General features: G+C 31.2%; 2 protein-coding genes across 2 annotated transcripts; one reads left to right on the forward strand and one right to left on the reverse strand.

The window, feature by feature from the left end:
* Positions 1–1,710: 1,710 nt before the first annotated feature.
* Positions 1,711–4,742, reverse strand: LOC117927314 (phytoene synthase 2, chloroplastic-like). Its single transcript, XM_034846796.1, has 5 exons — positions 4,153–4,742; positions 3,866–3,916; positions 3,036–3,208; positions 2,612–2,847; positions 1,711–2,256 (listed from the first exon to the last, which is right to left on the reverse strand). The coding sequence occupies exons 1-5, from the start codon at positions 4,511–4,513 to the stop codon at positions 1,887–1,889; spliced, it is 1,191 nt and encodes a 396-aa protein (XP_034702687.1). The 5' UTR covers positions 4,514–4,742; the 3' UTR covers positions 1,711–1,886.
* An 11,331-nt stretch (positions 4,743–16,073) lies between these two features.
* LOC117926397 (protein JASON-like) lies at positions 16,074–22,024 on the forward strand. Its single transcript, XM_034845485.1, has 7 exons — positions 16,074–16,292; positions 16,898–16,946; positions 17,140–17,228; positions 19,942–20,189; positions 20,588–21,383; positions 21,474–21,556; positions 21,690–22,024. Exons 1-7 carry the CDS (start codon positions 16,149–16,151, stop codon positions 21,796–21,798), a joined length of 1,518 nt encoding a protein of 505 aa, XP_034701376.1. The 5' UTR covers positions 16,074–16,148; the 3' UTR covers positions 21,799–22,024.
* The last annotated feature ends 1,813 nt before the right edge of the window (positions 22,025–23,837 follow it).

Below are 23,837 nucleotides of genomic sequence, written 5' to 3' on the forward strand. Positions count from 1 at the left end.
ATATTTTTAATAATATGTTACATGAAAAAAAAAATTATTAATTTTTTTTTTGTATAAGCATCTATCGTTACGATTCTTTAAATTTGTTAAAACAACTTTTAAAATTGGATCCCGGTATCAAACTAATACCCATTGAAAATTGAACCAATTACAATGCGCAAGCATGATATACAATTTGGTCAAATTGTCTTGTATTCAGCTTGCTTTCTCTTATTTTCTACAATTTGGTCCCTGTATCTATCATTCTTTTTAATTTTGATCTCATTTATTTACGTTGTAATATCATATATTTTCACCCTCATCTAATGGCTTAAATACTTCGTTACATTTTGAATAACTAGCTAGGATTGCAAATTGGCTAGACACGATGCCTAAGAATATTTTTTACCTGTATTTATCGAAGTAAGTCCAAAATACCTCTAAATATTTCATGATAATGAAAGTCTTGGGTCTTTGATGAGGTTGTTGGTGGTGAAAAACAATTGGGTCAGAATCATGCTTTAAGGAAAGGAAAGTGATATTTGGCTCAAATGGGCCGCATGAACCATCTTTATGACAGATAAAATGTCTTGTCTCATGAGATTGAATGGGAGAAGGCAACTTCCATTTATATGATTGATGCTAATAGCTAGGCATGTAATACATTCTTAGCCAGCTAGACTCAAAACACCTCCTCACTCATGCTAAGACAATTGAGAATGACATATTATGCCATGAAGCACCCAAAAAATTCATTATTTAGAACGCTATCCATTTTATATTCCTATTTTTTCATATCGTGAGCAGGGTGTTAGTGAAGCAAGACCTTAAAAGGTGTTTTATTAGTTTTAATTTTTATTATTAATTCATTATCTAATAACTTAAGCTTTAATTATAATGGCGGGTATTAAGCCACGAAGCACTCATCCAAAAGTACATATACAACCCAATACCTCCATTTTAACTTGGGCAAGCAACACAGCCAATAAGACAAAGTGAAGAGGAAGATGACAATGAGACAAAGTAGGATTCCAAATCCCACTAGTGCATGGATCTTCACTTAGTTTCGTGTTTAATCCAACAACACAACTTCAGAAAAAGAAGCTAATACTTGCAGCATTTGCCATGGAAGCAAAATGTCAAACAAAGTTATCCAGCTACTACCGTCAAAGGCTCATTTATTGAGGACCTTTCATGGCTGAGCCCTTCCAACGCTCCATGGGCCAACCAGCGCCAGGTAATCCCATGACATTCAACCAATGGCAGGAATGATCAAAACCGTGCGTCTCTATCACACACCCTGGCATTTGTACTAAACAACTAGACACCAGACGTGCTACATGCTTCTTCGGCTAATACCACCAAGGAAATTTCTCCACCCACTAGGATAGCCCATGGGCCAGTATTTAAACCAGATCTGCGCCCAGCTCCTCATATGGCAAGCCGGGGGTCAGTCTTGCCCGTTTGTTAAGGCTTAGCCTTGGGCCTAAACCCCAGCAATCATATCTTTTGTGATTGGCTTCAGCAAATTTATACCCTCAAAAAATTCTCTACACTCTCATACTCGTATCTTTTGTGAATGCCTCTAAAACCTCCCCCAGTACCCCTAGCCTACCACTTCCTCAGGATTGGACTCCATTTGTTTCAAGGGAAGTCATTTCCTAACAGAAGTTCATGTTTCAGTTGGGACTTCCTCAAACAAGTTAATCTCAAGTATCAAAGCACAGAATCTGAATTGAAGAAATTTTTCATTTTTCAATAAAATTGACTGAACGAATACAGATTCCAACCTGATAATTTAACCCTATCAATTCCTATTTTCTTTGATGTAAAATGTCTGGGAAATTTACAGATTTTGGACTTGTTCAAGGCAGTTCAAAGGCCAGAAACATAAGAACATATGAAAATCATCTTCTCACCAACTGGGTCAGCTTGGAAGGGCCCATAAGTGCGCTGCCGTAGGCTATAGGCAGTGATACCAATTTCTTCAATTTTCCCACATATGCTCTCTTGGTGAAATTGTTGTAGTCATTGGCTTCAATAGCATCTAAAATTTGTCGATATAGCATCAAGGATGCCCATACTGGCCATCTACTAGCTGAATTTAGCTCCCGAACACCCTTCTCAGCCTCATCGAAGAACATCCTAGCTCGCTTTATTTGTCCTTTCATGAAGCTCCTCCACTTGTCAGTCACTTTCCCACGGAGTATGTCATCATCTGACAGGCCTGCTCGTTCAAGCTCATCCTGTGGGAGATATATTCTTCCCCTCCTAGCACTGATATAATTAAACAAAAGACATGAGTCCAAACCGAAGAATTCAGGCTTTTAGAACACAAAGGACAGAAAATCAATCATCCATGTTGGTTTTCTTATCAGGTTTTGCAGTCAAAATCTACCATTGTAATGGTTCCCAATTATTACTCATCCTCAAAAACTCATGAGACAAAGAAAATGCTTGTAGTAGAGATTCCAAACTAAAGAGTGTGATTCAATTCTACGTTCAATTCATTTCTAGAGGTCTTACTACTTTTCCCCAATTATGAATGATTATCTTGGAGCGAGAAAACATGACAAAGAATTGAATTTTTCTTCCTAGTTCAGTGGAGATTTCTGCATCATAAGAAACTTACTCCTCCCCAACATCTCTGAGTATGTTAGTGAGCTGATTGGCTATCCCAAGGGCTAATGCAGCATTGTAAACACTCTCTGTTGAGGCCTTTGAATCTGGTGAAATCCCCATTACTGGAACACTCATTAGCCCAACTGTTCCAGCAACATAATAGCAGTACAGATAGAGCTCATCAAAGCTGTTGTATCTTGATTTTCTCAGGTCCAACCTCATTCCTTCTATCATGTCTTTGAAGGGCTGCATAAAAAGAAAATTATTAACATGTGGAAGTGTTTATATGGTCATGATACAGAAAGGCCCATAATATGTGCTCTTTCACAATGTACTACCTACTCATCAAATGTTCATATGTGTGTGTGTTCATAGGTTGATTAGCAGCTAAAATGCAAGATGGGTGAATCAGTTTTGAACCCATATAAATGTACCTGTACATCAACAGGGTACTTTGCAACAGTATCCGATAGAGCAGCATCATACATATCATAAGGGTGTCCTTCGAATAGGTCAATTAACCTTTGTTCCCATCTGTCAAGGGCCTTGGGTGACATGTGTGAAGCATTAGGTCCATCCACAAGCTCGTCGGTCCTTCTGCACCACACTGCAGAAGAAAATGCATGATTCAACTGCCAAGAAAATTTGTCTGGCAATCTCAAGGCTCTGTAATATGTGGAAGACAGAAGATGAGAAACATAGCTAAACCTCAACTACCTGGAATATTCTATATCAATAGCCAAAATCACAAGGGGCTTTTGATTTTGGAGACTACTCCAGTAAAGGCTGCAACTCTTATTTCCTAGAGTATCTTGCTATATAAAATTAAGGGAGAATTTGAAATCAAATCAAATTTATAGTGATGATGGAAACATCTTCATATACTAGAAACCTCTCTTTCCCTCTTCATATGCTATATGAAAATTGAATCAGTTCATTGTGTTTTCAAATGACTTTGTGACACACTCAAATTGGTTCAATATCAGGACATAAACTTAATCAAACAGAAGTAGAAATTATCGATCTTCCGAAATGGAAATAATTGAATCCCCTCATCTTAACACAAAATTGTTTGGAAAAAAGAAAGAAAAAGGGAAACAGTAAACTCGCCCAAATGCAAATGAAATTATGAAACACACAATGTATACATATCTCCAAGGGATGTCCAAATGAATACAATAGTTCCTATTTCAAATTATGTGAAAGCCACAAACATGGCTAACTCTAATTGAGTCTAGAACATTGGACTCATAACTTTGCTTACCATAAATTGCCCATACAGCTCTCCGCCGCTCTGGAGTCATAAGTAGGGTTCCTGAGGAGAGCAACCAATAAAAAGTTCCATTAAAAAAAAAGACACAGAATCTTCAATGAACATGGCCAATATTCAATATAAAAAGAATATGCAGATCTGGAGACCAAAAATATCAATCCTAAATGCAGACTCTCAATCTGAAAAAAGAAATTATTCAGTGTGAAAACATGTACACAAGAACAGTGACTGATATGGGTATTTGGCTGGAAAGAGCAGAGGCAAAAATGAGAAAGTACCCAAGTAGAAGGTCTTGGCGTACTCAGCACAGACCTCACCGCATCTATCATAAGCCCCATTCAACAGATCCCAGTTCACCATACCATCAGTTTCAACAGGCTTTTTCAAATCCAGAGCTCTATCTCTCTTCTGCTCCCTCACCAGAGCGGCTTGCCTAAGCACCACTTCATAGACCCTCTCCTCTGAAGATATTGATGGGTTTGCAACTGCATTTCTAACAGCCGAAAACCCAGTTGAGAATTTGAGTCTAGAACCTGGTTTGAATCTCCTCTGCATGCCATTTCTGGGTATGAAGCTGAACAGAGAGGAGAATGAGGCATTCTCCTTGGGACAAACCACCCAAAGCAGAACGCCAGACATGTCCACAACTCACCGGGCTTATCCTTCTACTCCAATCTTCTTATGCTCTACACCACTCGGGAGACTTCTCAAAAGGCCAAGTCCCTTTTTGGGGTTGGCCAATGGCTAGTGGCTAGCAATGGTTCTGAGTTTGTTCGATAATTTCACCTTCTTATCAGAGGTTTCCTAAGATTCAGGACAGAAATCACCCACCTCTTGATTCCTCCAGTGGCAGCTAGGAATATGCCTCTCTCTCTCTCTCTCTCTCTCTCTCTCTACCCACATCCGACACTTCGCAAGAACATGTGGTAGCCGTTTGTCACCCCCTGCCATTCAACCCAATTTTTTTTATTTTTCAACCATTTTTTTTTTTTTTTGCTTTGTCTCGACTCGAAATCCACGGTCCAAAACAAGCTATGGGTACTTCCATAAATATTTTAAAGAGATCAGTTCAGTTTTTTCGTTATTATTCGCCTAACTGTGTCCTCTACAAATTAATTAGGAAGTTAGATAAATTTTTTTAAGCTCCCATTTGAAACTTGTACCTTAGGGAAAGCAGGTAAAAAGGAAAATGAAAAAGAAAAAATAAAAGAAAATTTGAAAAGAAATTATAAATTAAAAATTAAAAAAAAGGAAAATATAAAAAAAAATTAATTAAATATTTTATTTTCTCATATTTTATTCTATAAGAAAATATAAAAAAATTAAATATAATTAAATTTAGATAAAAACTTATAATAATGTTAAAATAGTATATAAATGTGATTTAATGACTTTAAATTGGTTTTATTTTTTCCTTTTTCTTTTCTCTTTTCGTTTATTTTTCCTCTTTATTTTTTTTTTTCACATTTTCATTCAATTTTTTTGAGAAAAAATTAAATTTAAATTTAATAATTTTTTATTATATGTGTTCTAAGATTTATTATCTTTTCTCTTTTGTATAAACATAAAGAATTTGAAATATTTTCTGTTTTAAAATTAGAAAATAGTAATATGATTTGTATAAAATATAAGAATTTTTATTAACTTACATTGAAAAAATAATGATTTTAAAAACTATTTAAAAAATCGAAGTATAAATAAATTACTATTTTAAATTTTAAAATTTTGAAAATGATTTTTAAATATATTAGAAGAATCTACATTTTTTTTGGAGAAGAATTTTATTTTATTTTTATATAGAATTTATTACTATTTTTATTTTTTAAAATAAAAATAAAAAGTATATCTAAACAAAACTATGTTAGTATTATTTCATTTTTTATTTAAGTTTTATTTTAAACATTTTATTTGAAATATGATTTTTATTAATTTTTAAAATTTTTAGTTTAGAAAATAGTATCAAATAATAACTTGTTATTTTTAAAATTAATTACATTTATTGATTGTAGTGGATATTTAGATGATTACGAATTATATTTTGGAATTTTAATTAAAAAATTTATTAGAATTGATGATTGTTGGTTTAGTTGCCTAATAAAAATTGAATTTTGAACATTTATAGTAAATTTATTTATAATCTATATATTTTTTTTTAATGAAGAATCTATAAAAAAAATTATGAAATTTAATTTCTCTGAGGATTGGATAAATTAAATTGTGGTTACATAAAGTATAATTTTGGTTTTAGTTTTGAAATTTTGTTGATTTATTTTAAATTATTTTTTATTCAAATTAAGTTATTTTTATGTTGTTTTTTTTTTTTTTGGTAACAACTCATAAAATTTTATATATAATTTTATTGAGAAAGAAGAGAAAAATGGATAAAGACATATTTGAGTAAGATGCAAAAAATAATTATATACAAATATACGATAAACACAATGAAAAGCAATTGCATATAAATTAAAGAGACTAAGGAAGACAAAAAACAAACACAAGATTTATAGTGGTTCGGTCTAATCCCTGTCTATGTTCAATCTTCTCTAACTTTAATCTCAAGCTTAAAGTTCTACTAATTTAAGGTTTCCAACGTAAATCTTCAAACTTTACAATTGGATTAACTAACTCTAGTGGACACTTACAGATACTTCAAGAAATATCTCATTCTTGAAAACACAAGTGATACCCCCATGCTTAGTAAACACTGAGTTCTCACACTTAGATTTTACCTCAAGCAATACCTTATACTTGATTTCCCCTTATAAAAAAGATATAGAAATTTGATCTCACAAAATCATAGTATAAATTTAAGCTTAAATGATACGAAATAGATTATGATTGAATGATATACTAATGATATATAAGTTTTAAAACAAAATGTATTAAGAAATATTCTCTTAAAACTTAAATAATATTCCTAAAAGATTTCGGATATTAGATTTAGAAACAACAAAGATTGAAACATTTTTATAGGAGAGGGAAACCTAAACTAACTGTTAGGCCTGTTGGGGGGTCAACAATTCACTAGCCATTAGCAATTAATACTTCTAGCAGGCGGGCGTTGGGGTCTAGGTCCTCGACTAGACCTTAATTGAGAAAGACAAAGCCTCAACTGACAACACTAAACTATTAGAAGAGAGAGTGTAAAATCACCCCTCGATTGATCAAGCTCAACTGGTTCCTTCTTGATTTAATCAATTGTACTACAATGCATAAAAGACTTTGATTTAAGGTTTTGAACTTTTTGTAACGTGTATTCAACTTCTTAAAATCTTTTAAATAAGTTTAGAAAGCATTTAACACAATGTATTAATTGAAAACATAAAACCATAAAATTATAAAACAATTTAAAACAATTTAACTATTTAATGATTTTAGATGCACGAATAAAAATAAAATATATGATCCTAATGCACCGACAACTTTACAAAAAAGTACTATAGAGAGGTCTTGAAATAAATTATCTTTGAGGTTTTCATCTTCTTCTTAAATTTCCTTGTGACTTATTTTATAATTACGATTATCATTTTAGAAATTTTCTTACCTAAATACACTTAAGATAAAATATTAATTCTAAATTTAATTTTTGTTATCATCAAAATCGAGATTAACTAAATCTTATATTAATACCTATTATTTAGGAAACATCGATTTCTCATATCAAAACTGGTCAAGATTTTGATTTATTTATTTAAGCCTACCAAAAATTGTCCATCATTCAATTTGAGATTGAATATGAAACTTATTTGAATTTAGTAGCATTTTTGTCAACTTAACTCATTACCCACTATAAGCAGCTGAATCTAACCACATTGTGATAAGGAGAAAATTCAAATTAGGCAGCAAATTTCTTGGTAGCCAAACCATCACAATTATTGGTCTCCAATTCCATTATCACATGAAACACAACCCCCACCATAAGAATTTTATCACATGAAGCAATCACCACATGTTCTTCACATGGTCACCATCTGCCCATGTGAGCGGCTCTCTACCGTATATTATTCATATTCGAATCTTCTCTCAAATGGTCAAACAGATGCTTTTACAGCACATCTGAATTAGGAATTCTAAATTTATACGCTTCTAAGTTCTTACTAATTAAAAAGCAAAAATTAGATACAAATTTTTTAAAATTTGAAAAATAAGGCTTAGTTTGTTTTCTGAAATTTATTTTTTATTCTTTAACTTAAAAATATTTTTTAAAAAACAAGTTATCAAATGAGTCCATATTTTAAATAATTTTTACGTATTATCTAAAAGCTGTTATCTATTTTATTTTATTTTTAAAACTTTTTTTCACAGAGTAACAATCAAACCGTGTTATAAATTTTAAAAAAAATCGTTTTTAAATCACAGTGTTAAAAATTTTTAAAACCAATTTTTTATATAATGTATCACCAAATTATAAAAATATATATTTTAATTTATTTTTGAACATTAAGTAATTCTATTAATTTTTTTATTGAAATACTATTAATAAAAAAATAAAAAATTACATATTAAAAATACTTTAAATACAAGAAATAAAAAAGGGACCTAAATTTGAATATTATGTAAAAATGGGTGTTTGAGTGGGATGTCCATGGGATCAACGGTCTTGGGCATGAGTCACGTGTTTGATGGTCTCCACCTTCTACCACCTTCCAGTTCACATCTCTTTATGTACATTTTTGTTTCTTAGGGCTTAGGACAATGAATATGGCATCTTTCAAGTCGCCTTCTTTCTATTTAGGAATACAACTTGGCCAACCGAGAAACGGAAGTATTTGAAAGAAAAATGGACTAGGGTCTGTTTGGAATTGTTGTTTTTTGGTTCTTTAAAATGGACAATAATTTTCTAACTTACAAATTAGATTGATAAATTTTAACAATATATATATATATATATATATATATTTAAGGATTTATTCTGAAAACAAATTTGACGTGTTTTAAGTTATTTTTGTAAAATGTTTTGTCATTGTTTACTAAAATTGTGTTTTTTTTTATAATAATCTTAAAAAATATTTATTTTCTAAAACTTAAACCCAATTTAATATTTTTATAATATTTATAATCTATATTATCTTATATAATAATATTTATTTTTAAAAAATATCAAATTATATTATATTATATATTTTTTTTATCATTTTAAAAGGATATATAAATTTATTTTTATTTTTTGTTGTTATCTTAAAATTTTATTCTATTTATTATTTAGTTTTTTATATAAAGATGTAGAAAAATGTTTTTTTTTTAATTATGAATAAATTTTAAATTATGTAACCCGATCAATCCAACCAACTTGAGTTTAAATTGATCAATTTGAATTTAACCCGAGCTTAAAAAAATGAAATTGAGTTGAGTGCTTTGAATTAGAATCGGATTTGATTGATTGTTTTTTTACTTCAAATTGAGTTTGGGTTAACTATCAATCGAATCAATTCGGATCTAATTATTGGAGATGACATGACATCAAGCTTTTTTCCGAAATTATGTGTATGAAAAGTGAAAATGATTTTTATTATATGTTTACGTTTTTCTTTTTCTTTTTTACGTGCACGATATATGAGTTGACTCATTCATTTGTTGGGCTGTATGTAAAATATTTGAGTCAAAACCTAAAAAATAAAACAATGAAAATATTCAAGGCTTATTGTTGTTTTTTCTCTTTGATTTTCAAAAAAATATATAATGGCAGAAAAAGTAAGGAGGGCCCGGGATGTGATTTTAATGTGGGCTCAATGGATTGAGATGGACTGGGCCTTGCCTCCATGGAATGGGCTTGGAAACAAATGGTACCATGATTTTTCCTAACAAATGGTATTGGAGCTTTTGTTTTCTCAACATTACTTGTGATTTTATTTTAAGTTTTTTCTTCATTGGATGTTGTTTCTCTCATTCGTCTTTTAGGTACCTCTTGTGATTAAGAGCCCGTTTGACAGTGATTTTAGAAAACGTTCCTAACATTTTTAATACTTAAAATTTTAATAATTCAAGAGTCTTGTTAATAGTAATTTTAAGAAGTATTTATAACATTTATAATACTTAAAAAAAAAAATTGTTATAGAAATACTAAAAATACTTTCTAAAATCACAGTCAAATGCACTCCAAATTTTAAAAAAGACTAAAAATATTTCTTAAAATTATTATCAAACACAATCTAAATATAAAATTATGATTAATTAAAAACAATATTTCAATAATTTAAGATTGTGAAAACAAGTGAGAATTTGGTTCATAACTTCGATTCACGGGTGTCGCAAAACAACAACAAAATACTCTCGTCATCATCATCATATCCTTATTATTATTATTATTATTTAATGCATAAATTTATATATAAAAGAAAAAAGCACTAATGAATGAAAGTAGACTTGAAAGTTTATATGTAGCACCATTTGATTGGTACCTTTTCGAGAGTTACCAAAAGATATACATAGGTATAGTTTAGTTGGATGAATATATGGAAGTAAAAATTGTGGGAGAAAAATTAGTACTATTTTGAGGGGCCATTTGGATGCATTTCTTCAAGTATATTCCTATAGAGAGAAAACCAAAGAAACAAGGGAGAAATCAAGCTAGGAAGTATTTTGATGGAGAAGAATCTGATTAAAAGGTAAATGGAGTAGCAACTAGGATATACAAGGTGTCCTAGTGAAAGGTGGAGGACTATACGTACCCATGCTCCTATTGTGCTACTTGCTTACAGGCAAATAACTCCCATTAGCATTGCTTTCCATCTACTACGCCCCTTGGATAGAATGTGTTTGTGTGTGTAGAAGGAAAAAGGAAAAAGTACAGATGAATTACCCAATACATTATGGAATAAGATGGAAGGCACATGCTGAACTTTGTAGAAATCCTCCCCTTCTTTTCCATTTAGCACTTGAAGCCTCTCTACCAATTCTTCAGACATGTAGCGAATCTCCAATACTTGAAGTGTGGTGACGTACATCAGTCCTTTAGGAACCACTTTCAATGAATTGCAGCCTTCAATCCTTAAACTCTTGAGACTAGGCATTGCACCTTTATCCAACCTTGTTGTAATATGTGACTCATGTTTGAGCTAAATACATGAAGAAAAAGGGGTAAGTGCCGGAGTGAAACCGAGCTGAGCAACAATAAGTTGGGGGTACAGGGGGCAACGCCTCCCGTGGTATGGTTCAAGGGTATTTTTGAAATTTTATTACTCAAAAAGTTAATATAAATACCTTTTTATGTAATCCTAATTTTAACATAATGAAAACCTTCTTTCTTAGTCCCGTGTAGGAAATTAGTCGAACCACTTTAAATTTGTGTGTTTTTTTTTCTCATTTTCTCATTTTTCGCTATTAATCATTGCACGGATAACAACAACAAACCTTAACCTTTTTAAGTTGGAGATACGAGAAAGAACCAAATGTTTGAGTCGAGGGAACCCATTTGTAGAGAAAATCATTTCCTTCCCAAGGTATACATCATAAAATAAGTGTAGGATTGTCAAGTTAAGAAGCTTCTCTAGAATTGGCATGGGATCTTGTCCTAGTCCAGAAGAAATCAAGGTTAATTTGGAGAGATTTGGGGGGAAGTGGTGTTGCTCAGGCAAGTTGCTTATTCATCCTGATAGGCATAGTTTAAAAAGATGCTGACATGTCGACAATTGCAGTGCATCTATTTCTCCCATTTTGGTGCTTACTTTGCCCAAAGCCAAGGATTGAAGGTTGTTGGAAATAAGGCATTGGGGTTTGAGGATTACTTTGGAATTTATTTGACTTCATATATAATTCTTATATTATTTGGTAAATTTCATAAATTAATTCATAATAAGAAACACTAAACCTTAATGATTTTATGAACTTAAACTTTCAACCATTAACTTAATTAAAGTGTGTAATTCAACGACTTATCATATGATGTTTGAATAGGTCTGAATTTATTAATTTTTGAATTGAAATCCAAGCAAATTAAGAAGAAAGGTAACCTAAAACTTCTAGATAGAAAATGCTGGGAGGTGATGAAAATTACCTCTACCATTATTGTCATCATGCCTGGGGAAAGCTTTACTCTGAAGAAGTTCCCAGCTGTCCTCCTCAGTTAGATACTTTGGCTGGTAAATAAAGCCATGTGGATCAACATGTAAGGCCACTGCTTGGTTCCGGGTGGTGAGAACTAGTTTGCTGCCTCTGCCCCTCTCATGGGTATGCTTTTCAGTTGATAGTTTTTGTTTTAGGGTTTAGGGTCAAGTTGCCACATGGCCAACAAACTACCATCTCTTCGCCTGACATCATTGAATTTGTCCCACACTGATTTTAAAAAGGCCTTTCCTCATAGAGGGACGGGATTGGGGGTGGTGATGAGTTTTGGGTCAAAAATGGCTAATTTATACAATAATATATATAACAAACTTATACTTAAATTGGACTTTTTGATACCCCATACGAATCATATCATAAAAATATATTTAGTTAAAGCTTCCATTCACAACTAAGGTGGTGTTTGTTTTTTTACTTAATTCTAAATAGAACTTTAATACTTAATAGTATTAAATATTAGGTTGTTTGTTTTTGTAGTATTTTATTTCTATTAAGTATTAAAAAGTAAAAAAAACTATTGTGTTATTTTTTCTATTTAGAAAAAGCCACATATTTTGGCTTTTTCTATTTAGTAAAAAGTTTATAATAAGTCGTGAAAAAGTAAAAAAACAAACAACCTAAATTTTAAAACTAAATGATTTTCAGTAAAAAGTAAAAAAAACAAACACCACCTAAGACTTTATTTTTTAATTAAAGTTTTAATTGTCAATTAAGGTTTTAGTTATTTTTTTTTAAAATAAATTTAATTAAAAATTATTAAATTATAATTTATTATTGAAATTAAAAATATATATTTACCTCTTACCTCTTCAGACTCATCATCAGTACAACCCCCTACTTCTTTAGACCCATCATCAGTGTAACCCCTTACCTATTCAGACCCATTATCAGTACAGTCACCTATTTCTTCAGACCCACTTTCGATGTCTGTTACCCCATATGTTCGATTCTCTTTCATTGCTCCTAGATGCTTCCTTAGTTACTCCACTAGGATATGAGTTTAGGACATCAATTCTACCATCACCAGAGTCATATATATTTGTCCATATGTTTATGCAGACTAGTTTGCTGTCCACACCTATGCTTAAGTCCTACATCCATGACTTCAACCATTTCACAAATTCTTCAAATTCATTAGTGTAAATTACATTTTTCATTTATGAATGTCAAAGAGTATAATTCCATCTGTCTAATTTTATAGGCAAAGAATGATTCAGTACTTGTAATGAACTATAAATAGAAGTTTGAGTTGATATATATTGGAGCAGCTATGATGTTTTAAATGTAGAGGATAAAGAGGAATGAGAAGCCATTTTTGTGTTTGGATGCAAAGGAAAAATGCTTAGAAATTCCTAGTGCTTTGATACCATGCATGGAATTAAGTTCTAGTAAATACAATAGAAAATGGATTGAAAAATTGGTCGAGCTCGTGATGCTCAAGGACTAAAGTCAGTTTTTACAAATATATATATTAGTGACTTGATTTTACTAATATATCGAGATATATTGGAAAATATTGATAGATATTTTTATACAAAACATGGATGAGACAAAATTAATCAAAACTAAAAATAAATATAAAAAATGATAAAAATTAAAAATTAAAAATTAAAAAAAAGAAGAAGAAAGAATACGTAATATTGTTTTATTGAACAAATTGATATATGTATATCAAAATTAATGATATTAATAAGAATAAAAGAATGTTAATATGAAAATAAAAAATTTATTTCATTCAAAATATATTGTATTTCAATATTTAAAAATTAAAATACATCATATTTATATTTTTTAAATAATTTTGTTGGAAGATATTGACAATATTGTGCTAAAATAAGATTTTCTTATGGTCTATTTTTTTTTTTTTTTTTGACGTAATAATAAATCTATATTTATAATAAGTTAATCATTGCATTGGATTCTATTTCATAATTAGAGTAGGAGTCATGATTAACCTAAAAATGCTAAATAAATAACAATATCTAATGTTCATCAAAATTTTAAAATTCTTCTAATTTGAATTTAAGTTGGATTACTAATTTCAAAAAAATTAAATTTTATCCAAAAAAATCTATATTAAGTCAAGGGTTGGAGATTCCCAAATAGGTAAACCTTTTGAACTGCTACTACTGAATCCATGAGCACACAATAGACAACTTGGGGGAACTGAAATATCCTTAGGTAAAGTCCATCTTGTGATAGACATGTACAAGAACAAATAATTTTTGCTAATATAATAAAGATACCAATCATCATTCCAAAGCTCTTTATTTATTTCAAAAAACTCAAGAACAAATATTCTAATAACATTTATCAATTTTTTAAAAATATTTTAAATTCTTTTAATATATTTATATTCATTTATTTTTAAAATTTTAAAACAACTTTTATTAAAACATATTTTATTACATTTTAAATAAAAAATTTAAAATATAAATTTACCTTATTCCTTTTAAAATTACTTTTAAAATTTTCAAATTTGAGGTCATAAAATTTGTTTGTTATTTCAATTTTGTCTAAAGAGTTTTAGTATCTTATATAAAAATTACTATTATTTATCATCCATGTCCCATTAAAAAAAATAAAAGGGTGCAGGGGAAAGCGGGTATACGAAATTCTCATATGTGTTTTGCTTAGCTTAATTTAACATTTTTTTGAAAATTTGAAATTTTAAAATTTTTAATTACATTAAAATAAATATATATTTATAAATAATTAAAATATTATAAATTTTTATTACTTATTTTATTGAAAAGTATTTTATTATTTTGATTATATATATTAAAAATATGGAAATAAAAATTAAATTCCATTAATTTTATATATAATGGGGGATTGGGTGGAACAAAACAATACCTAAACTTGCTTCAATCCTGTCTCGGTTTTAAAAAAACTTCTCAAACACATTTCTAATCCGTTTATCTAAATTTTAAACTCGTGCCCCTGAAGATGGATGGGAAGGGACAAGTACTCGAAAAAAACATACCATTTTGTCATTTATAATGAAAGTTCGCGTTATTGTTTTTGTACTAAAGTATTAATATTATTTTGAATTAAAATAATAATAAAAATATATAAAAACTGATCTTGAAAATGAAAGCCATCCTAAATTTAGGTTCTAAAGCATTGTCATTATTTTGAGTTCAAAGGTTTTATCTCATATAATATTTAATTTAAGGTAAATTGATAGTGATAATGACAAGTAAAACCTTAAAAAAAAAAAAAAATGGAAGATAAACGGAAAGAGGTGTGGGATGTTGCCATCTAATAAGTGTCAATGATTTTCAGTAAGACTGCAGGTCACGTTATCAGTGCCCCATGAAACCGATGTCTTAGCTAAATTCTTTTGAGCAGAAATAATACACTACGCTCGCGTATATGATTTCAAGTGAACTCGCTCCCCCAGTCGTACTTAATAATTCAAAATACGCGTGTCAGCAAAATAAAGCGAGTGATAAGAGATTCACGCAATAACGTACAGATAATAAAATTTTATTATATTAATTCGTCCACTTGGCATCCACACCTTTCAAATATCTCCCCAGCTTGGGTTTGAATCTCATCATTAGGAAAAAAATCGGTGTCCCTCCGTGATAAAAGGGTAATGATTTATTTTATTTACTTTTTTAAAAATAAAAATATATTAAAATATTGAAATCTAATATCTGAAAATATTTTTATGATTTTTATTTGGATTTCATATATAAAGGTAAATATATTAAAATATTCTAATATCTGAAAATATTTTTATGATTTTTATTTGGATTTCATATATAAAGGTAAACAAATTTTATTTTTTCAACTTTTTTTTAATTTCCAATTTTTAGTAATTCAATAAAAAAATTCAAATATTAAAAGCATATTTGTTGTCAAAAGTTTATCAAATATGTTTTTAAAATTAGAAAAGTGTTTTAGGAAATTAAAGAAAATAAAATACCATTTTTGTATTAAAAAAATATTTTTTTCATAATATTTTAATACTAAAAAGTAAATGTGAAAAAAGAAAGAAAGATAAAAATCAGAAGTCTTGACTCTTGAGAAGGGAGTAGGTGGCATTAGGTTTCCCTCCTTGAAGTCATTTTCAAATTTCAAAAAACAGTCACAACATCTCTCTCTATGTCCCTCTCTTAAATCACCATAAAACCTTATTTTAAAATAAATAAATTAAAAATAAAAATCCTCATCTTCCTTCGCTCTTTGTCTGAGATTTTTGATGATATGGTCATTACTGGAGTGTGAATTAGGGTTTGTGTGCAGATTTGTGAGGGCCATGGGGTGCTTCTTCGGCTGTTTTCGAATCAAGGACGATCACCAACATCGTCCCAATGCCTCTTTCGTTTCTCAATCCAAATCCACTGTACGCTTCTTCTTCTGGTTTTTATGGTGTTTTCTTTTTTTACTTCTGTATTTTGTAAATTCTGTTTTCTTTTGTTTTCCCTGCATTTTCTTGCGAAGCAAACGAGTGTATTGGCGAATTGCGAGTTGTCAGCTTTTTAATGCAAATTATATTGCCTTTTACCTCAATGCTAAATTTCTTCTGAAACAAACGGAGTTTTTTAAAATTTTTTTAATGGAATCTTTTTCAGTGTTAGAATTGGGAAGCTCTGATGTCAGATTTTCTAATGCAAATGTTTGTTTTCGCTTTCCTTTTTCCTGCATTTTCTTAGCAAACGACGCATCTTACTAAAATGCTTGATTTTTTCTTTTTAATCTTTTTGCTTTTCTTTTTTATCTTTATGATCAAGAAGCTCTGATCTGTCAACTTTTTAACGCAACTTTTTCCATTTCTCTCTTTTTTTTCCCCCTACATTTTCTTTGCACAAAAGCAGAATATAATTGGGAAGCTCTGATCCTGACGAAAGATTTTCCTTTCTTTGTTTTGTGTTGCATTTCTATTTTCTTACGTTTTCTGGTCTGAAATGTGTACTTCATTTGGCGATTTTGTCTTTGTGTTGCAATCAGGAAACTATAATCTCTCAAAATCGATTATCCGCCCTGTTTCTGGCTGAAGGTAACTGAATTTATATTTGTTTGAGTTTTTTTTGGATCTTTAAATTACTTATAGGACTTAATTTGGTAAGATTTTGTGATATGTATGATTTCGAGAAAGAAATCATATTGGTTTACGACTTTCTTTTGATCATTGTACTTTCTTTGATTTCCCTTTTCTAATCTCTGATATTGATTCTGTCATTTTCCTGTAGAGAAAGAAGATTCTCTGTCCAAGGATAGAAAAAGCCATGTTTTTGGATCTTCAGAACCTGAAAACATTGACAAGGAGCTTAAGGATGAGGTATATTTTTAGTTACATCTGTGAAAACATTAAAGAAAGATTCCATTCAAGGGAGTAATTCATGTGTCATTCTTGATTTTCTTTAATTGGAGAGACCCCTGTTTAATTTGATTAGCTCCACCGCACATATATGATTATTATGTTGTTAAACTCATTTCTTTATTTATTTATTGAAGAAAACTGATGGAGCTAGCAAAATTTTCTGGTATATATTATTCCCTATGTGCGGATGCATGCCTTTTTGAGGCTATAGAACTTATTACATATAGGCTGTAAAAGTAATTTTACAGCTTCTGAATGGATATGTCTTCTTGTGAGGAAGAGAAGATGACACTTGTTATTGTTCCTTGATTATTCTTTTTTTCAACCTTTGAGGTTTGATAAAAATTGGATTGTGCTGGTCATAAATGAGACGCAATCATGAAATATATTTTTTTAGTTTAATAAGACTGGTCAAGATTATGGGATTAAGAACAATTGAAATTTATATAGAGATTTGTCTTAGGATTATTAATTATTTGCTTCTCTACTTTTTCATAAAGGATTGTGTAAAACTTTGCTTTCCATGTTATAGAAATTGTTTTTTTGATAGGTACACCTTTTTTTGGTCCCCAAGACTTGAACCTGGACTCCCCACAACCCCATCCCAATCCCTTACCACTTGAGCCAAACCTCAAAGGCTATCAAGTTTTGGAATATTGATTTGCATTGCCTTTTAACATTTGGTTTCCACTAATTAATAGGCATTTTGGTATTTAGGAGCTTCTATTATTTCTACATGTTAGTCAACAATCATGGGTTTTATGGGAATGAAATGCATATAGTTGCAAAGTTATTCTGTTATTGATCTTATATAATTCTTGAACAAATAACAATATAATTTGGCATATCAAAGAAATATTGCAATTTAGGATAAGGCAATTTGAAGTTCCACCAAGTACGTAATACTTGCAAAATTCCTAACAAAATGCAGATATTGTGCTACAGATGTTTGCGCATTTTCCTATATTTTTCATGTACCACTAATGTCATTGGTCAGAAAGAACACATCTGCAATGTCTAAAAGGCACATAGTACTTAAAAAATTGCCTTCCCAATTGATTTCAATTTACAATCTGTAGCTTCTTGTGAAGCTTGTTTGTGCATCCCATTTGATATTATGCATTGCTTCTCCTATCAATTTTTTTGACTTAGTTCTTTTACTAAATTAATTAGCTGCTATTTGGAAAGAAAGCGTCTTAGTGTGGGAAAAATAGTATGGTCTTGAAGAGAGTTTTGATTTTCTTACCATTCATACAGGCCTTAGGAATAGATAGCCCTTTTTCAAGAAGGTGAGATGAAATCACATTTTCTTGTGCCATGGACTGAAGAATTGAAAGATACTTCTGTATTTAAAAATTATATGACAATTCTGGTCATTATAGAAATAATTGTTTGAAGTTGTGATTACATATCACAAAATACTCTTTTTGGGCTGAAGACAATGGTGAGAATGTTGGAAAAAGTTATAGAGAATCGAAAGTTTAATAGTCACTATAATCAAAGAAAATTAAAATATAATAACAATCACGTTGGAGCTGTAACCATTTTAGAAAACTTTGTAGTTTACAAGTTTCTTGTAACTTCTGTTCCTCTTGAGAAAAATTTAGAACAATTGGTAAAAGAGAATGCACTGTGATACATCACCAAATGTATTTAGTATTTGGAAAAATAGCAATTTTTATGTAGGAGGTGGTTTTTTTTTTTGAAATACTATGTTCTTGTGAAATTTTTTTCTTGGTATCTTGAAATTGAAGAGCTTAAGTAAGTATATCAATGACTGTTAAACAGTTCAGAAACATGTATTTGGCAGACTATTTTTTAAATGGGCATTTTTACATCATTTTTACTAGTTAAGCATTAGAGACAGTCGTGTTGGACTAGCACGGTATGCAGATACTGCAGTTCCAATTGGGGTTAAAACCATTGGAATTCTTGCCCACAATACCAAACTACTATGAGTTGGTTTGGCATTGTACTGACCAGATGAGAATAATAAAAGTTGGCATGCTCTTTTTTTTTTTTTTTTCTTTCTTTTTTAGAGTTCTCCAAACTGCCCTCAGATGAAGTGGCCTTGATTTGAAATTTTATTATTTCTCTGAGCCTCCTGTTGTTTGTCTTTCCACTATTTGAAACCCTGAACTAGCAGTTCCTTTTGAGGAATTTTGCTGTTGTTCTTTATCTTCTTCTATTTTCCTCCCCAAAACTAATGTTACAGATATTGTTATGCCCTCTTAAGTGTGGCAAATTGTGTAAATGATTGGTAATTTTTTGAAAACTAATATTTAAGTCTATATCTTTTGTATTAGAATTTAACAATTGCATATCAGACTACATCGTCATTCTTTTATATGTTTTGTTTGATAGGCAGTCATTTTTTTATATGTTAGGAGGTAGATACTTTAGTTTAGTGAAAACTTTCTGATGGATTTCAAATTGAAGATTCCTATTGGCTCTGTTTGAATGTTGGAAAAAAATGATTGAAAAATAAAGGAAGGAAAAGAAAATTTGATAGAAGTAGGAAGATATTTAAAGATTTGAAAGTTCACATTCTCTGTTTAAAAAGTAGAGATAGTTGACTCACATTACTAGAATTAGGATCAAGCATTTCTATCTCAAATTTCTGAATCTATCAAAACATTGTGTTTTGATTGAATAAATTCTGCTTTCACAGGCCAGATTCCTTAAAGCATGTGGCACTTTAGTGGAGACTCCAGCTGAAATTCGGAAAGCATCAAGGAGATTGAAAAGTTCACCATCCCAGGATGGAGATTTAGAACATTCAAAATTCCATTCATGGCTTCCCAACACATCCATCAAGAAGCTCCAATTGGACAAGCAACCAGTTGAGCCACCTACTCCCATTAAACAATGTGAAGAATGGCGAAAGGAGTCAAGTCTTTTAGAGCAAACACCTAGCAGGTTACACTTCAAAACTGAATCATGAATAGTCTAAAATAAGTTATTAGTTCAGTGTATATAATTACTGTTGCATACACCTAAACATGGGAAATTTAACCCCATATGATAGATCCTGAACATAAGGAGTCCCTTGCCTTTCAAGTCCAAAGAACTAATTTTGATTGCTTAACTTACTGTATGTTCTTCTGTAAGGGTTCAAAGACCAATAATCCCTGCCATTTTGAAGGTTTGTGAAGCAAATTATTGTTCTTTTTTCATCATTTCTGTTTTTGGCACAGAAGGTCTCACAAGTATTCATTGTATGTCTAATGTGCATAATAATGTTTGGCAAACTTTAGATTTTATTTTTTGAAAACTATAGCTGCCTGACATTTATCTGATTTTATCTCTCTTCATAGCTGCATATCAAATGGACAGAGTTCTACAGAAGGCAGTATGGTAGGGAACAGTGATGCGGTCATCGATGTTCATCCTAATCCAGTTGATGACTCTGTACCTTCAGTTTCACCCTGGCTTTCAGCTCCAAATGTTCAGCGCAGGAACAGGTCTGTTCGTTTTGAATGTGAGGCTGATGCAGCTCTATTTTCCTCAGGAAGTGCTTCATCTGAAATTGCTAGCCAAACTTCAAAGAGATATGAATCACCAAGTAATCATTGTGAATCTAAGCTTTCCCCTTACCCCACCCCGCTAAAACTAAATGATGAATTGCAAACGCCTGGAACTGTTTTCCCTGCGAGCCTGGGGAATTTAGAGAATGGGAAAATTGCTCGGATCAGGTCCCAGTATGTCTACTCGGTCCTGAACCCTGTTGAGAATTTTTCTCAGTGGAGTGCATTGAAGGAAGAGGGTTCTCACTCAAATCAATTTTCAAGTAACATGGGAGAATCGCTGGAGTCGCTAGACGATGCTACCCCCAAGGCACATGTGGGGGCAAGAGAAACTTCAGTTGCTGAAGATTTGAGAGTGGAAGCAAGCTTGTCTTCTTGGCTGAAGCCATCTTCTTCTATTCAGGATGCAAATGACCAAAATTTCAAGGCTGTTCCTGCTGCAAATCGTCATTTTGGGAGAACTCCAGGTGACAGGCCTATCATTGGAACTGTTGCTGCTCATTGGAATGAAGATGAGCCTACTCGTATCTCTCCCAAGTGGTGGGATGGTAATGGAATACCAAATTCCACTAATAAATATAAGGAGGTATTTTTCTACTACCTCTCTTCCTCTCCCTTTCCTGGTTGACACATTTTGATAGCAACATTCAACAGATGCTCGTTTTTTCTTTTGCAGGATCAGAAAGTGAGTTGGCATGCAACCCCGTTCGAGGAGAGGTTAGAAAAGGCATTATCAGAAGAGAGTATGATCTCTCAAAGGTATGTTTTGTTGGTGGTTGATTAGAGTGAAGTGAACAATTTCCTCAACTGGTGGCTGGCTCTCTTGCTTTCTCACTTCTGGTGATTTTGATTGAATATTTGAATTCTAATGACTTGAAGATTTGATTTGTAGGAAGCAAATTAATGGGGAACCGATAAATTTTGAAGAGAATGAGGAAAGTGACACAGCTTTATCTCAGTTGCAGTCTAGGAGTCATCCCAAGTCAGTGGTTTCTTTCTGATAAATGGTGATGGTGGATTGTCATTTGCTCTGTTCTGTTGTGACTTAAATGCAGGTCTGAAGTATATAACATGAACTGTCATGGTGTCCCCCTGAACTATTGGGCTTAATTCTTGGAATGCAGTCGTTGTTAATGGTTTAATGTCAGCAGCATGAGGAAGCTGCTTCCAGTGTACATAAGCTGAGCAAACCTTTTGCTTTAATGGCTTCCACATTTTTTTTTTAAATTTTCTCTGTCTCTTTCTTATTTTTGCTTTTATTTGTTTCCATTTTTCACAAATTATATGATTTAGAATAGTTGCAGAAATTTCTAAAGAATATTGGAATGAAATGGTAAAAAAATGATTTAACAAAATAAGTTGCTGGGACACCAGGGTGCCCTTTTGATTAGGACGATTGTTTCGATGTGTGCACATTTTGGCCGCTGGTTGAATATGTTGAATTTCCCAGTGTTGGTGTGTTGGCTGTGGTTTTGAGCGTAAGGAGAGTCTGAAGGGTTTGGTCATGTGAGGTTATTTTTAATTAAAAAAAAAATTGTTTCCTACGAAGGAACACAAAGAAAAGCCATACAAGTAACATCCATTAGTAGTTTTAAGTTGTTTTTTTATTAAAAAAATAAATATAAAATATAATTAAAAATAAAATATTATATATAAAAGTTATTTTTAAAATATATATTACATAAATTTGAGAATAGGTAATAAAAAAAATAAAAAAACATAAATTTATATGAAACCCTGAGAAAAATCATTAAATGGGAAAAATTATAGGCAAAGAAGAAAAAAATCCATTATATAAAAAATTGATATAAGATGAAAGAGTTACAAGCAGTTACAATATAAGGATAATTATCATAATTCTAAAGCAAGTCTGACTTATCGTTATCACACTGTAGGTTTTTTAAGTCGGATAAAATAAAATTTGGGTCATCAAACTCTAACAAAAAACATGAAAAATAGGTTAAAAATATTTTAGGTTATCAAATAAAATTTTATTTTATAAAATATTAAAAAATAGTTTTCAAAAACTATTTTTAAAAATTCTTTTCAAAAACACTTTTCAAGCATAGTTTCATTTTTCAATTTTTGGTTTTTGGTTTTTTACTTGATGGCAAAAGTCATTATTAATTTCAAATACAATTACGCAAGAGGAACCCATTCAGCCAAAAGGCCCAAAACTCAACCTGATGAGTCTGTGGTTACTGTTAGCTTCAGACTGAAAGAATTGTTAGCGTTTAGACCCACCTAGAGAATTTGAATTATGAATAGGACATTTAACCTAGCAGACCTAGCACCAAAGAAAAAAACCCTAACTTCCACATGACTGATATATAAGGACCCACCGCACCAGGATCCGATAGAAGGGGGCGGTGAAGAAGGGCTTTGAGAAAGGCAGGAGAAGAGAGGCAAAACTTGAAGCGGCAGATACATGTGGACATGAAAACCTGAAAAAATATTCGTCAATTTAATGATGCTGATTTAGTTTTCAATCTGAATTCTAACATTTGCTGCTCGTTTCTTCTTCTCCCACTTTCTCTACTCTCCCTCTACGCACCCCTCCTCTGGGCCTTGTGATGATGCGCACACACCTCTGAAGGCTCGTTTCTTCCTTTCCGTCTCTTTTTGGTTGCCGAGAAAATTTTACACAAGGAAAATGAATCTTTTGGCTTTCGTTACTTTGGGCTAATAGGGAAACCGCTGCTTGAGGTGGGTTTGTCATTTTTTTTTCTTTTTTTAATCTTACGTTCTGGGAACCAAATCAATACGGATTTGAGATTTGAAAGTTTCCCCCTTTTTCTTTTCATCCCTAGTTTTCCCTCGACCCAAACAGAAGGTGATTGACATTTTGAAATCTAGTTTTCTGGAATTTAGGAGAATTGTGTTTTGGAACATAAAAATTAACATTTGATTCACCCTTCGTTAATCCTTAAGTTGGCACAAGTAATACCTAAAATACCCTTAATCCTTAAGTTTGCACTAAGTGTGAATTTTAATTTTTTTTTAATTTTTTTTTTATTCCTTATTAAATATTACTCATTTC

This window comes from Vitis riparia, chromosome 12 (genome assembly GCF_004353265.1).
Source record: "Vitis riparia cultivar Riparia Gloire de Montpellier isolate 1030 chromosome 12, EGFV_Vit.rip_1.0, whole genome shotgun sequence".
NCBI classification, from domain to species: domain Eukaryota; kingdom Viridiplantae; phylum Streptophyta; class Magnoliopsida; order Vitales; family Vitaceae; genus Vitis; species Vitis riparia.